At 44.9% G+C, this 13,336-nt stretch overlaps 1 protein-coding gene across 1 annotated transcript; it reads right to left on the reverse strand.

The window, feature by feature from the left end:
- Window positions 1-360: 360 nt before the first annotated feature.
- Window positions 361-11,342, reverse strand: bicc2 (bicaudal C homolog 2). Its single transcript, XM_069670059.1, has 19 exons — window positions 11,072-11,342; window positions 10,035-10,081; window positions 9,630-9,699; window positions 9,479-9,558; window positions 9,236-9,397; window positions 9,093-9,146; window positions 8,635-8,850; window positions 7,277-7,528; window positions 7,034-7,165; window positions 6,545-6,734; window positions 5,770-5,903; window positions 5,479-5,678; window positions 4,998-5,103; window positions 4,446-4,485; window positions 2,606-2,769; window positions 1,601-1,814; window positions 1,358-1,518; window positions 1,027-1,126; window positions 361-950 (listed from the first exon to the last, which is right to left on the reverse strand). The coding sequence occupies exons 1-19, from the start codon at window positions 11,340-11,342 to the stop codon at window positions 820-822; spliced, it is 2,724 nt and encodes a 907-aa protein (XP_069526160.1). The 3' UTR covers window positions 361-819.
- Window positions 11,343-13,336: the final 1,994 nt, after the last annotated feature.

Here is a 13,336-nt window from a genome sequence, read left to right on the forward strand (position 1 = left end):
AAAGAGCATCACATTACCTTTAAACGGTGGATTTGCTTTCTCCCTTATCTGATTGTTGCTGCTGTATATTTCAAAGCCAACTGCACATGTCCACCAGGCGCTTTAATGCTGTTTTCACTTTTAATTCCTAAAACAAATACATTTTTATTTCATGCAACACAAATGTGATTTGGATTTCTCAAATCAGTGTGTGACACCAGTGCCCTCTGCTGGTCCCTCGCTTTGACTAGAGGATAAGCGCATACTGCTGCTGGTTACACAAGGATTTATATGGAAAATTGTGCTCTAAGGGATGGCCTAATAATGTCTTTAATTCCCTGTCATGAAAGAACGAAACCTTCTACTTGGATAAACATTGAGGATAACGCTTTATTTATCTTAGAATAGGAGCACAATCACATTTCTTTGTGTAAATATCTATGTACAATTGCATAAATGTAGTGGTTAAAGTAACTTAAACACAAAGTCAAAGCAAGGGAGCGATGGTTTCCTACAGAAAGGCACTGTATGATGATAAAAGACACCACAAAGGATCAATGTGGTCGAGTTTTGTTTGTTTCTTGTGGAATCAGAGGTGTGGAAGAAAAAGACCTCCTTGTCTTGATTTCATATAAAAACCTTTGGGGTATGGCTGTAAGTTAAAGGCACTGTATTCAAATGTTTACGTTATCTTTGCTGCTCTTCAGGGCAAATTCTGCTCACGCATTTACGTTAAACAACAAGCAGATTAGACCTCTGCTCTCCCAGCAGTGTATTTTCTTAGAGGCTGAACGGCTCCACGTCAGTCAGAAGGAGCTCAGAGCTGTGTGGCATCTCTTCTCACCAGCGATTACTCTGAGCAGCAACTTCTAGATCCACGATTCGTGGCAGGCGACCACTAGCACCGCCTTCCAGGTAGCCAGGCTTCACTGCGGGTGTGTCCGAGAGCCGCCTCTTGCTCCTGGTCAGGTCTGAAAAGGAGGAGAAATAACTTTATTAGCTGGTAAAAGATGGAGAAGCAGATCTGAGTCGACATTAGATTCTCACCTGAGATAGCCAGTAGCATCTTGCGTCTGGCTCCGAAGGTGGACACGCCCACTTCCTTCAGGTCGTCATCAGACAGAGTGAGGAATGTCTGGTAGTCAATCTGGATGAGAACAGACAGCAGTTGCATCATGATGCTCATTAACAATGCATAACGTCTTTGGCTGAGGGACAAGAGTGTGTGTGCTCGTTTGTTTGTGTGAATCGTGTATCAGGCTCTGCAGAAATCCCCCCTCAGCCCATCCAACAAAAACCAGTGTGTTTCATGTGTAATTAAAATATACTTTAACACATTGATTAAGTGTGCACACATTGAAAGCGTCTATATATGTACCTCTTGTTGTTCAAACACATCGATGTATTTGATGAGGCCAATTTGGCTGAGCAGCTCAGGCAGGTCGTCCGTCATTACGGGGGAGGGGCTCCGCTGACTGCAGGTCGACGCCCTCCTCGATGAGCACCCACCTTCAAAGTAGCTGCTCGAGAAGCTCTCCACTAAGGTCACAAAGGTCAGAGTTTAGAGGAATTTGTTAAAAGTAGCAGAGCCACACTTTGTTTTGACATGTGTGCGACTTACAGGCTTTGTCGTTTCTGCTTCTATTCATGGAGGATGCAAACGCAGGGAAGGAGGATGAGGAGAAAGTAGACGGGGGTGAGGAGGGGGAAGATGACGTAGAGGAGGAAGAGGAGGAAGAGGACACAGGAAGGGATGAAGGTGTGGATCCACGTCTGTCCCTCCAGTTGTTAGAGTCGCTGCCGTTACACACCTTCCCCGCCTGAGACGCCCACGTCTGGAAGAAAACAGAGAGAAGATTTGATGCCATTAAATATTAACAAGCGTTTCTTTCTTCTGCTAACGCTTCACACTTATCTCTCCACTCTTTGTTGGTGTGAGAGGTCAAGAGACAAACAACTACAAGTGATCTCAAACTGTTTAGAGTGGAAAAGGATTCAGAGGACAGGATAATAATCGATCCACAGATTTAACAAGAAAGGCGATTTATCGTGTTTCTAAACTCGCTCGTTTGCTCCTGTTGGCTGACCTGTGATGGCACTTTAGCTGGAAATTATTAATGCATTCGGCATAGCTCATGCCGCCTCCCAGCAGCCTGCGTCTCAGAGGAAAATTGAACTCATCTGAGGAATACCTCTCGCCCATATTAAGCTAAGTGAGTCTGCATCTCCATCACTGGCTGCTCACATCCAGAGAGTGTCCGTTCAGGAGGCTTTTAAAGAGCTGAAGCAGGTAAACAGGTTGCTGAGGAGTGGCTGTGTTGACTGAGGCGATGGTATCAGACCCAAGTAATTGAGCGTACAAATTGGCAGTGCTTAACACACGGGGAGATAAATGCTTTAAAGTGTTACAGGGTGAGACCATTAAATGAGACCATGTTGGTGGGCCGCAGTGGGGGTGCTTGTTTCACTGCAGTGCAACAAAAAACTGCTTTGGCAGCTAAAAGGATTCAAGTTCAGTGAAAGTATTCAAGTCAAGCTGCCTCAAGCTTAAATTACCAATGCTCAGCTTGAAGTCTATCTTCATTTAGTTTGTTAAAGCAGACATTAATTTGACGCTCATTCGTACCTGTTGCTGGCTGTTGATGGTGCTCAGGTAGGGTTTGTAGCTGCGGCGGCTAATGTTGCGTAGCTCTTTGACGGCCTCGGCTGGCATGGACTTGGAGAAGCCAAGACCGCTCCAGGTGTCCGTGGGCGTTCGGACCTCTGTGACCACAGGCTTCCTCTGCATGGCTGACATGACACATACAAACACACAGACTTTAAACCTGCTTTAACCAATAGTTTTGGCCACTTGGGAGCAGGGAGCACAAGCTAGCAACCACAACACTGACATATACCGGCTCACGTTAGCTAACATTTGCTAACTTAGATATTAAGCAGATACAGAGTGATATTTTATTTTTAAGTTGTGTGTATGAATACTTGATGAATATACAGCCAACTTTTCTCCTTTTTTCCCCGTGTTTTGCTCCCTACTTCTGCGATAAATATCTGAGCTTTAGCTAAAAGTTAGCTAACCAGCTGCTAACTTTCTCTCTCTGTAGTTTAATGTGGGGAAGTTTAGTAGTGGGCAGTGAGATTATCATAGACTATCATAGTCTGTATTGTCTCTGAAAACAAAACTGATGAGAGAAGTGAGAGTTCATTAAAACATAAAAGTTACATAAAACCAAAACAGTTAGCTAAAAGATGCTAACATGCAACATATAGAGAAACCACAGAGTGGAGAGTTAATTTTCAGTGGCTTCACTGATTTATTTTACAAGCTGCTCTAATTCACACTGTAACGTCCAACAGTCTGTCCATGCATTACAAGTCTACTTCCTCTCTGATACACTGAATCAGACAAGCTGGGTTCTGGTGTTAGATACTTAATACAACTGTTATTGCAGAGACTCCGGCAGATACACACTCTCAAATGACAAACAACTGGTCCCGGGCCACTTTTAGCACTGAATGAGACTCCATGTGTCAATGTGATAAAAACTGTAACAGCACTCCAAAGAGTGTGATATCAACAGGATTATAACTGGTGGGTTGTTATTTGTGTGCGTATGTGTGTGTGTTTATGTGAGTAAACGTCCCATTCATATGCTGGCATATGGGTGTCTTAATGACTGTGAGGCAGATGGCCCATTCAAACTGCTAATTCATAATCCCATAAAGCAACACTGAGGGAATTTAGTAGCATTTGGCTGCAGATCTTTTCAGTATCTCTCATTCTGCAAGATGGATGAGGTAGAGTCTCCCGTGTGTGTGTGTGTGTGTGTGTGTGTGTGTGTGTGTGTGTCCATGCATGTGTCTGTATGCACGTGTGTGTGTGTGTGTGTGTGTGTGTGTGTGTGTGTTGTCTGCATTGTGAATCTGCCCCTTGTGAATTAAGTGGGAGTGCCAGTGCTGCTCTATTATAACTCTGGCACAGTGCAGCACATAAACAGGTCCCCTTCATCAGTTGTGTTGGCAGTGAGCGGCGCAGAAATGGGTCCCCTCTATCAAGTGGCTGCCTCTGCTCGGTATATTAATGTGTTGCTTCCATAACTTGCTTACATAAACTAAAAAGGCGACTTTATCATGGATGATCATATTACATTAAATCATATTTAGTAACTTATCCAAAACGCACTAATTCTCTTGATTTTATGTTGTTTGAGCAGCTGAGTTGACGTACTTTAAACGATATGTGCCCTCTTCAGCTCCAGAACAACAGCTTGGTTGTATATGCAGTAGGTGGCCATATGAAGAGCAAAACAAGCACAGTACTTATTATGGACCAAATTCCCCTGCAGATGCGTTTATATTTATTTTCAGTATAGTACACCTAAGGATGAGTGCAAAAGAAACAGTTGCAGCGGAAGCCTGTGCAAACCTTCTTAAACCTCAGTAAGTAAACATTTAGAAGCACTAACCTCTGGTTGCCAGCAGTTTCTTCTTCTCATAGTCATAATCCTACAAAGCACAAACAGGAAATAGGGTGAGTAAATAATGCATGAAATTGAATTGTTTTTTTCCCCCTGGTTACTGAGAACAGGGAACCTCATGCTTTCTGCAGCTGTGGCGGTAAACCTGTTAATCCTCCGTGCTATAACCTTTGAGAGTGAGAGATGACAAATACAGTAAGACGGGAAGCAAACAAACTGATTCTCTAAATCAGATTGCACCAGGGTCAGGGACGTGCAAATCGAAAGGTTACATAACAGCAGAAATAAAATGTCGCTGCTGGTTTCAGTTTAACTTCAGTGTGATGTAGAGAAGTTTCAGGCTCTAACTTTTCTGCCTCTCTCACACCCGTATCTCTCAAACACTTCTCACCTTTGGTGTCAGAAGGCTTTCAGGGCTCAGAGAGACTTGATTGTCTTTCCTCTGAGAGTTATGTGTAGCCAAATAAAGCTGTCCGCAGATGTAGTGCATCATTTTGTGGAGGCAATAAAAACAGACCTGCGATTCCTGTTTTTCCTCACCTCAGCCTTGGATGAGTCAGCGGTTACATCCTGAGCCAGCGTCACATCTCTCCTCAGGCTGCTCCTGCGCTCGCTCCTCCCTCCCTCCATCTCTGCGTTCAGCAATCTGGCTCGTTCAGGACACACACACACACACACACACACACACACACACACGCACGCAGATGGAAAGACAAGGTGAGGTTAAACTGTAATGGCTCTGTGCAACATTGCTATCAAAGGATTTCAAAGGCAGTGTAATGAGACTATTATTATGTAGTGTATGAAAGGAGAGCTGCTCCATTAAAACTGCACAGACTGCAAAGGCCACATTCACAATTGTGAGGACTCATCTTCTCTCCAAGGAAAAAACTCTGGTCCCGACAAGGTCAGACTTTGTAATGTTGTTCTTACATACAGATTAACATTCGGGAAATTAACCATGGAAGTAATGTAAACCAGCACAATCGGGACAAACATGTTTGTGTGTGTCTCTTCACACCTGTACGTCAGCGCCTGCCCTGTTGAATGGCGTCTCCCTGGGACAAAGACCTTGGTAACCTCAGGACCCTGGAGACTCCCCCTCCGTCCCATCAGTCCCAACCTGCTGATGCTGCTGACTGACACCTCAGATGATAACATCGCATTCACCTGAGGGTTCTCATCCTCTGATTGGCCGGACAGGTCTTCGTTCTCTAGGATCTGAAGAAGAGAATATAGTTCTTAGTTTATTGAGGTTTGTCTATAAAGAAGGATTCGTTTTGTTTGAGTCACAGTTTGACTCTAAACTGACCTTTTCCAGCGGCCGGCTCTCTGTTCCCTTCAGGCCTGGCCTCCCCTCGTCAGCAGGAGGGGTGAGTCCAGGTGGAGGTGAGGGGCGGGGCTTCATAACAGATAGAACATCTGGAGTGAGAGCAGGCACAGAGCCTGGGGAAATGATGATTCACATTAGTTTGTACGACTGAATAAAACAGTTCAGACATAAGGTGAAACACAAAAAAATCCACCAATCCATACTTTGAATATTTTGAAAGCCTGCCCTGAAGACAGCTTTCAGTTCAAAGGAATACCTGATGTAGAAAAGTTTGGTTCTTGATAAAGATAAAAATAAATAGTCAGAACAAATTAATTTGGCATGTGTGGCTTCCTTTTGTATTTTGGTTTCAACACATCTGAGTACAGCTGTGTCCTTCACACAAAAATACCCAGAAACAGTGTGGTGCCGATTAAAACCTCAGATAGTGTGTGACAAAAGAATCAAAGCATGACATGACTTTAACAAAACAGTAGCATTAGTTGTGAAGCACAATAACATGCCATGATGAAATAATAAACCTGAATATCAAAAGATCAATAGTTTATTTTCTATCGCTGATATTTGCCTGTGCAAATTCTTCCCACACAGGTTGAGTCTGCTGGGGGAGGGGCAGAGTTACAGCTTACACTCCTGTGTATGTCCTGTGTGGTTGGAAATTACTGAACATAGAGGCTTCACAATTTCCCTGACATTTGTAAAAAAAGACAAAAAAAACGCACTTACAAATATACATAAATGTGTGTTTGCTCACCCTGCTCAGAGAGACGAAGCTGCTGCAGCAACATGTTGAGCCAATAGCTGGTCAGCCCGTTGCCGGCCAACGCGGGGTCAGGGGTCATCTCGGTTACCTTGGACGTCTCACAGGAATCCAACCCCAGGAGCAGGCGGCGGGCCTCATAAAGACAGGAGATGTTCCTCTCCAGACCTTTCACCACCACCGACTGGCAAATATACACCAACACAACATCAGTATTCAACACACCACAGCGGATGAGACTTCAGGGCAGAGGATTTGCATTCAATATCAGAGTGAACATTCAAGAAATATTTCAATAGACATTCCTTATTTAATCCTCTGCATATGAAATACACAATCACAAGCTCCACTGTGAAGGCTGAGATTTAAAGTGACTTTATAAAGATGAGACAGGGAGCAAACAAAACTTTAGTACCTTTTCTTTGGAGATTGCTGTGATTCCAACAATAACAAAGCAGAGACGCTACATGTATAAAGTTGTACCTTGCTGGTCTGTTTCACTTTGGGCTTGACGCTAATGAAGACTCCCAGGTTCTGCATCATCTGAGTCAGCTTACAAGGATCTGCCTCCCCGTCTTCACGCATGTCAAACATCAAACACACAGGCAGGCAGTCCTAGATGTGCACACGATAAATCCCAAAGATGTAACGTAACACAGAAAACATGTCGAGAGTTTTGTTATCACAGCAGTAAAACAAGATATAAAGAAAAACACTGTACTGTACCATGAGCTGCTGCCGGGCCAGGCACACTCCATCTGGGCTGCCCTGGATGAGCAGCGAGGGGGGGCTTTGAGGGGCACTGAGGTCCGGGAGGATGATCTGGGTCTGGGTCTGGTGCATGACGCTCAGGAAGTGGGCTCCGTTCTGCCCCAACAGGAAGACATGCTGCTGGGAGGTGACGTCCAGCTGGCTGTTCACTATACTGCCTGTGACCTCTGACCCCAGCAGCAGGTCCATAAGGATGCAGGTCGCCTTCTGCACAATGATGATGTATAGATACACGATATCATATGTTATATGAATTATACTCCATACCATAGTCTGCATAAATTTCAATTCTGATTGGCTGCAGGGTGTTGATTAACTCCTGAGAAGTGGACACCTACGGAGTGGTTCAGATGAAACTGTCTATTTATGCAACTCAACAAGCCAACATCTAATTATAGCTGTAAACGACTTTTACATTTCTTTATGTGGAGAATATGTGATTTGGGTCACTGACATCTAAAGAGAGTGAAATTAAAAGAAAGGGTAGAAACTTTTGGTTATTTACAACATATTCCTTTATTGCCTCCCCTTTGAACACCACAGGATGGCACCTGTCACAAACAAGCTGCAGGACGTACACTGCCCCTCTGAACTTACTGATACTGTTGATCAAATAAAGGATCATCTAACATCCTGCTCACTAAGACTGTGCGCGATAGTAAACATGACCTTGTTGTTCTTGAAAATCTTTATGTTGATTTGGGGACATTGACCTGGCTGGTTAGCTAGCCGGTCTTGTTGTTAAACATACTATCTAATTATATTTTCTGTATGTCAGCTGTACGCAATGTTATTGACTTTTAATCTTGCTAGCATACTGTTAGCTTCCTGGCTAATAGCTTAGCCAAAGCACCCTATGAGCTGAGTTGTAGTCGTAGCTAAAGCCCTAAATAGACTAGTGAGCAACGTTTGCATTGCATTAGAACCTTATGGGATGACAATGACTTTTTCAGGTGGTAGTCAGGCCCTCACGCAGTACCAAGTTAACGGGGTTAAGGCTGGTTAAAAACGTTATAGTTGCAAATTGCAAAAAGCATGAAAACATAACTTAAAGGTCACATATTTCTTTCTTTAGCAAGAGACGATGGTATAAGCGGGATATTGCTATATCAAGGTGTCCATAATGGAGTGCAGAGAAGCTGCTCCTCAGGAATTATCCCTTACCTCATGTTTAGTTACATTTGAGAAGAGTCAATGCAAATTAATGAATACACATGGTTAAAAAAACATGCCAGAATTTGCTAAAGGTTATTTGTCATCTGTAGTCCCTGGCCGATGTGTTACAAAGTCTGGGTGAAATGTTTGACTCTGACCTTGACAGCAGCTGCGTTGCCCTGCAGGCCCCACACGGTGCAGCAGCTTTCATAGAAGGCAGGTTGCGACTGAGGATGTGATGGCACAGCCCTGAAGCTCACACTGACCCCCAGAGTCTGCGCTACCTGTTGGATGAGCGGGGAGCCTGCATCTGGCAGGGCCTGGGGCACCAGGCTGACAGGGAGGTCAAAGGTCAGGGACAATGGTTGCAGGTCCTATAGGACGAGGAAGATTGAATGGAAAACAAGGGAATGTGTGTGAGAGGAGACGGAATAAAGAGATGTGGGATGGACAGACAGCAGCTTTTTGACAAATATACCTGTCCTCTGTGTGTCAGACGTTCTATTAATCATTTTATTGATCTCTGTGTTTTGACAGGAGTGAAGAAATTGAGCTATGACACAAACAAAAGTCTCTCCTGGGCAGTCTCAGCTCAGATCACACATTGACCACTCACTCTAATCCTCCTCCTGGCCTCCTCCACTCCGTCTATGGGCCCAGCAATGGAGACCTGGTAGAAATTTAAAAGATAAATTACTTTTAAATCAGTGTTATCTGTCCCTTAATTGTCATTGGCTAACTCAACGGTTGCTTTGTCACCTGGTTGCTTTTCTCTCCTGTAGCGTTGTGGCGGTTTGAGTCGGGGAAATGGATGTGACAAGATGTGACCTCCATCACCTTTTTGATGTTTCCACCACCTTTCCCGATCACATGGGAGTGCTCTGTGTAAGCCACGTCCATCTTTAGAGTCACCTTGTTCACCTGGATAGCATACAGGAAAAAGTGTTTAAAGGTCTTTGTCTGATGTAACTGAGAATCAAGTAACCAGAGCCAGAGCCTCACCCTGGTTTCCAGCACGGCCAGGATCTTCTTTTTGGCTTCCAAAACATTGGCTCTCTTCCCTTCCACTTTCACATGTGGATCTGGATGGAAATATAAGTTCAGTTGAAGTTGTATACACTTGATTTTGTTACAGCTAAAGGGCGTGTGTCACCTTTCTTTGACTTGGCTCCGATCTTCAGCTTGGACGGCCATTTCACCTGAGTGTCGGTTTCTCTCATCACCTGTGGGAGCACGCACAATAGGTGGGAGTGGGAAACAAAGACGAGAGAGTCACTGATTCCTACACATCCATAAACACATCCACACACTGTTCGATGTGAGAATACAATGCCTCATTTGCATTTCAAAGCCTGCAATTACCACCTCCATAAAACCAGTGATCACTGGATGCAGAGGATGCAGGGATGATCCCAATTATCTTTAAGCTACATTTAACCAGAAGGCTTTATGCACCGGTGATTATAGGTGGCTTTTTTCATTGAGGAGAGCGGCTACATTTTCTTTATTGTTTTATCTTTTAGAGTGAATGAAGTGTTTCCTGTGGAGGTGTACTCACCCTCTCAAAAAACTGCTCCCCTGTCTCGCCCTCTCCCTGCTTCGGAGCTGAAAGAACAAACAGATACATTTCATAATTCCTGCAGTGTGATTCGTCATGTCCTGTTGGTCTGCAGCACAATATTCCTCTGTTTACAAGCGTGTGTGTAGAGTCAACATGCAAATGTTGACTTGGTTCAAATTTGCCGAGCAACCTGAACAAGAGGCTGCCGGGAACATAAACAATTTTAAAAGGCCATCGCTCCACGGTGACATTTACAGGGTACGGGGGGGACCCAGGAACGCCCTCAACCCCCCCTCCATTGCTATGGGTTACGCTGGCCGGAGCTGAGGAATGGGAGGAGAACAGTGCAGGGTGGAAAGGGAAGGTGGTGGTCGTGGGGGACGGCCACAAATTAGCCTGGAGACAGCTAACCACATTGTGGCATTTGGTGACGTGAAGACCTCCCACTGGACTGAAAAATTAAACTGCAAAATCAAGAAAGACAGAGCGCTCCTGAAGTCTGACAGATTATCACCAGAAGGGAGCAGATGCGATATTTACTTCCTGTCTGATTCTGCTCAAACACACACACACCCACCTGACACACACATTAAAACAACCCTCAGGTATCGGCGCAGAAACACTCCAACTCTCCCATCAGGAGTCTGCGTGAGGACAAACATCCGCCTCTATCTGCATCAGTCGCTCTGTCAGGAAGAGTTTCCCCCCTAACACATGGAGGAGGAGGAGGGGACGGGGGTATTTGTCATAAACCTGCCAAGCAGCAATAAGTTACAGAGGCAGCTACCTCTGCTTCACAGATAGGAGTGATAATAGCAGAAATGACTTCTGAATGCATGAGTCACTGCAGGTCATAAATCACTGTGACACAGCAACAGGAGTTTAGAGGATGGAGGTTATACTGATGGAATCAACAAAGGTGCAGCCAGCTGGAGGCTGTGACAGACACACTGGGTCAAGTAGATAACAGAGGCAGCGAGGAAGAGCGCGCAGGGACTTCAGCTTATGTTGAAGAATTTAGTGTCGGCACTCACCATACAGCATGTTCTCCAGCTTCTTCCTGTCAATCCTGAACCTCTCCTCCACCCACTCCGGGTCCAAACTCTGCCCTCTTCCACTCTCCTCATGCACGGGGCTCCCTCCACCTTCCTCCTCTTCCTCATCCTCTCTCTCCTCTCCGTCACGTCGGGCCTTGCTGGGCTCAGCTGAGCCGGGTTCTACGCTAGTTTCCAAGTCGGGCTGCTGGGGTGCCGTTGGGGCCGGAGCCGGGGAGCTCTCCTCGGCGGCGGTGGTGGTAGTGGCCATAGCAGGACTGAGCCCTTCGTCAGTGTTTGTGTGTGTGCGAGGAAGTGTGTGTGAGTGTGTGTGACTAAGGAGACCAGCAGGGAGAGAGAAAAGGGGAGAGAGGGGCGAGAAACACCCCCCCTGTGCCTTTTCTTTAAACCCCCGCCCCCTTCTCTTAATTTAGTACACAAATCTGACTCTTTCTCCCTCTTTCAAACAGTTTGAGCCTTAAAGGATCTTCTGTTACTGCCTTCAATTACAAATATCTACAAGTGTAGATAGTGTGTAGTCACTTCTTCACTAAAAAAAAATCATGTTTCTTTATCTGAGGGCCTCAAAGCAGACAAACAACATCCAAAACTTCAGCTGAGGTTCACTCTGATGTGAACAAATCCTTTGTAATCCTCAACAACCTCCACAGATTACATGGAGAGATAGTCGAGGCCTGTGATAAGACAAGATACACATCTCACCCACACACACACACACACACACACTTCCTGGAAACCATCCAGCGCACACAGCTAACAAAACAAACGGGTCATCCAGTTGGGTTACACTGCACGGCCGTCGACGTCTGTCCCCCTCCCTCCCTCCTCTCCCCCTGAATGAGGAGAACGAGGGCTTGAGATTCCAGAGGTCGAGGTGAGGGGGGCGGCGGGGTGAACGCAGCAGAGTCTGTGGTGTTTGTGTGAAGGGGGGAGAGTGCAACAATGCTCTGGTAGAAGATGTAAGAAGTCCACCATCCATAATCCTACACATATCAGCACAATGTATGTAAAGTAGCTAAAGTAAAAGTACTTATTCTGCAGGAAAGGGATGTTTTATTTATGCTAATATCTCCATTTTCTGTTTTTATTCAGTCCGGTGTCTCCTGGAGTCAGAACCCCTCCATAGGGCCACACAGGGCCGGCTCAAGGCAGAGGCGATATAAGCGCTGGCTTGAGCCTCAAACAGTTTTAATGAAGCCCTGATGTTACATTCAAGCCTGCTGTCACTCTGCTACTTTCTTTCTCTTACTTTCTTGACCTCCGACTTCCTGACACAAGTTACTCTGAGAGGAGAGGAGAGATGCGTTCAGGTCCAGTTGGAAAAACTCAAACTCGATCTTTTAATAGAGGGGAGGGTAAGATGTGTTCCTTTGATGTACATGTAATGTACGTTCTGTTGTTTAATTAGCTCATCCTACTCGTCTAACCCCTCATGTGATACAGACAGACAGACAGCATATAATATAAAGGGAGGGGAAGAGAGACAGCAGCGTGTGATGAAAGAGAGAGAGAGGAAAGAGACAAGCTGTCTTAACAAGACCAGGTCAAAACCTAGTATGTGGCTGACCGCATCAGGTCAATCTGCACTTTTGTGGGCAGTATGTTACAAGGACGATGACAACATCTTTGAAAGCATCCCCACCTACTCCGCACACAAAATATCCAGAGGCGTACAGACAGTATATATATATATATATATATATATATATATATATATATATATATATATGCAGTATATAGTATGTAGTATGTAGTATATAGTACGGCATTTCGAACAAAGACAGAGAGTCGTGTCAATATGCTCCATGATCTGCCATTGTGATGTCGCAACTCTCTCTCTCTACGGCTGTGAAAGTACCGTTACTCACTCACTCAGTGCGTCACTGAGTTACTCAGTCAGTCACACACAGACCCATGTGTAGGGCCGATCCCAGTGGGTCAGCCAAAAGGTTTATTGTGAGTGTCTATGAATGAAGAAAGACCCTTATAATATCACAGTAAACTGATGGTAACTCATGAATCTTACATTTTTCCAAGTCAATGTTAAATGATAGCAGTTGAGGTACACATACGTTTTCAGTGATTGCTTGTAATATTGTAAATAAAGAGTGGATAAAACTGCATCAAAATAGAGCTTTTTACAAAGAAAATCCATGGGGGAGAATCCCCCCAGACCCTCCTACCTGGTCTAAGGCCCCACATTGTCCTCATATCCAAACACATTGTACTAAGCTTGATCGATCT

Source organism: Semicossyphus pulcher, unplaced genomic scaffold, assembly GCF_022749685.1.
Source record: "Semicossyphus pulcher isolate SPU_LCO1_2020_fin unplaced genomic scaffold, fSemPul1.0.p SCAF_2, whole genome shotgun sequence".
In the NCBI taxonomy this organism is placed as follows: Eukaryota; Metazoa; Chordata; class Actinopteri; order Labriformes; family Labridae; genus Semicossyphus; species Semicossyphus pulcher.

Bases quoted from the DNA above. Each gene is read 5' to 3' on its own strand.
- bicc2 (XM_069670059.1), bottom strand. From the start codon at position 11,342: ATGGCCACTACCACCACCGCCGCCGAGGAGAGCTCCCCGGCTCCGGCC. The intron at 9,559-9,629 runs GTGACACACGCC...ATTTCCATCCAG, and splicing joins CGGAGCCAAGTCAAAGAAAG to ATCCACATGTGAAAGTGGAA. The intron at 951-1,026 runs GTGAGAATCTAA...CCTCCTTTTCAG, and splicing joins GATGCTACTGGCTATCTCAG to ACCTGACCAGGAGCAAGAGG.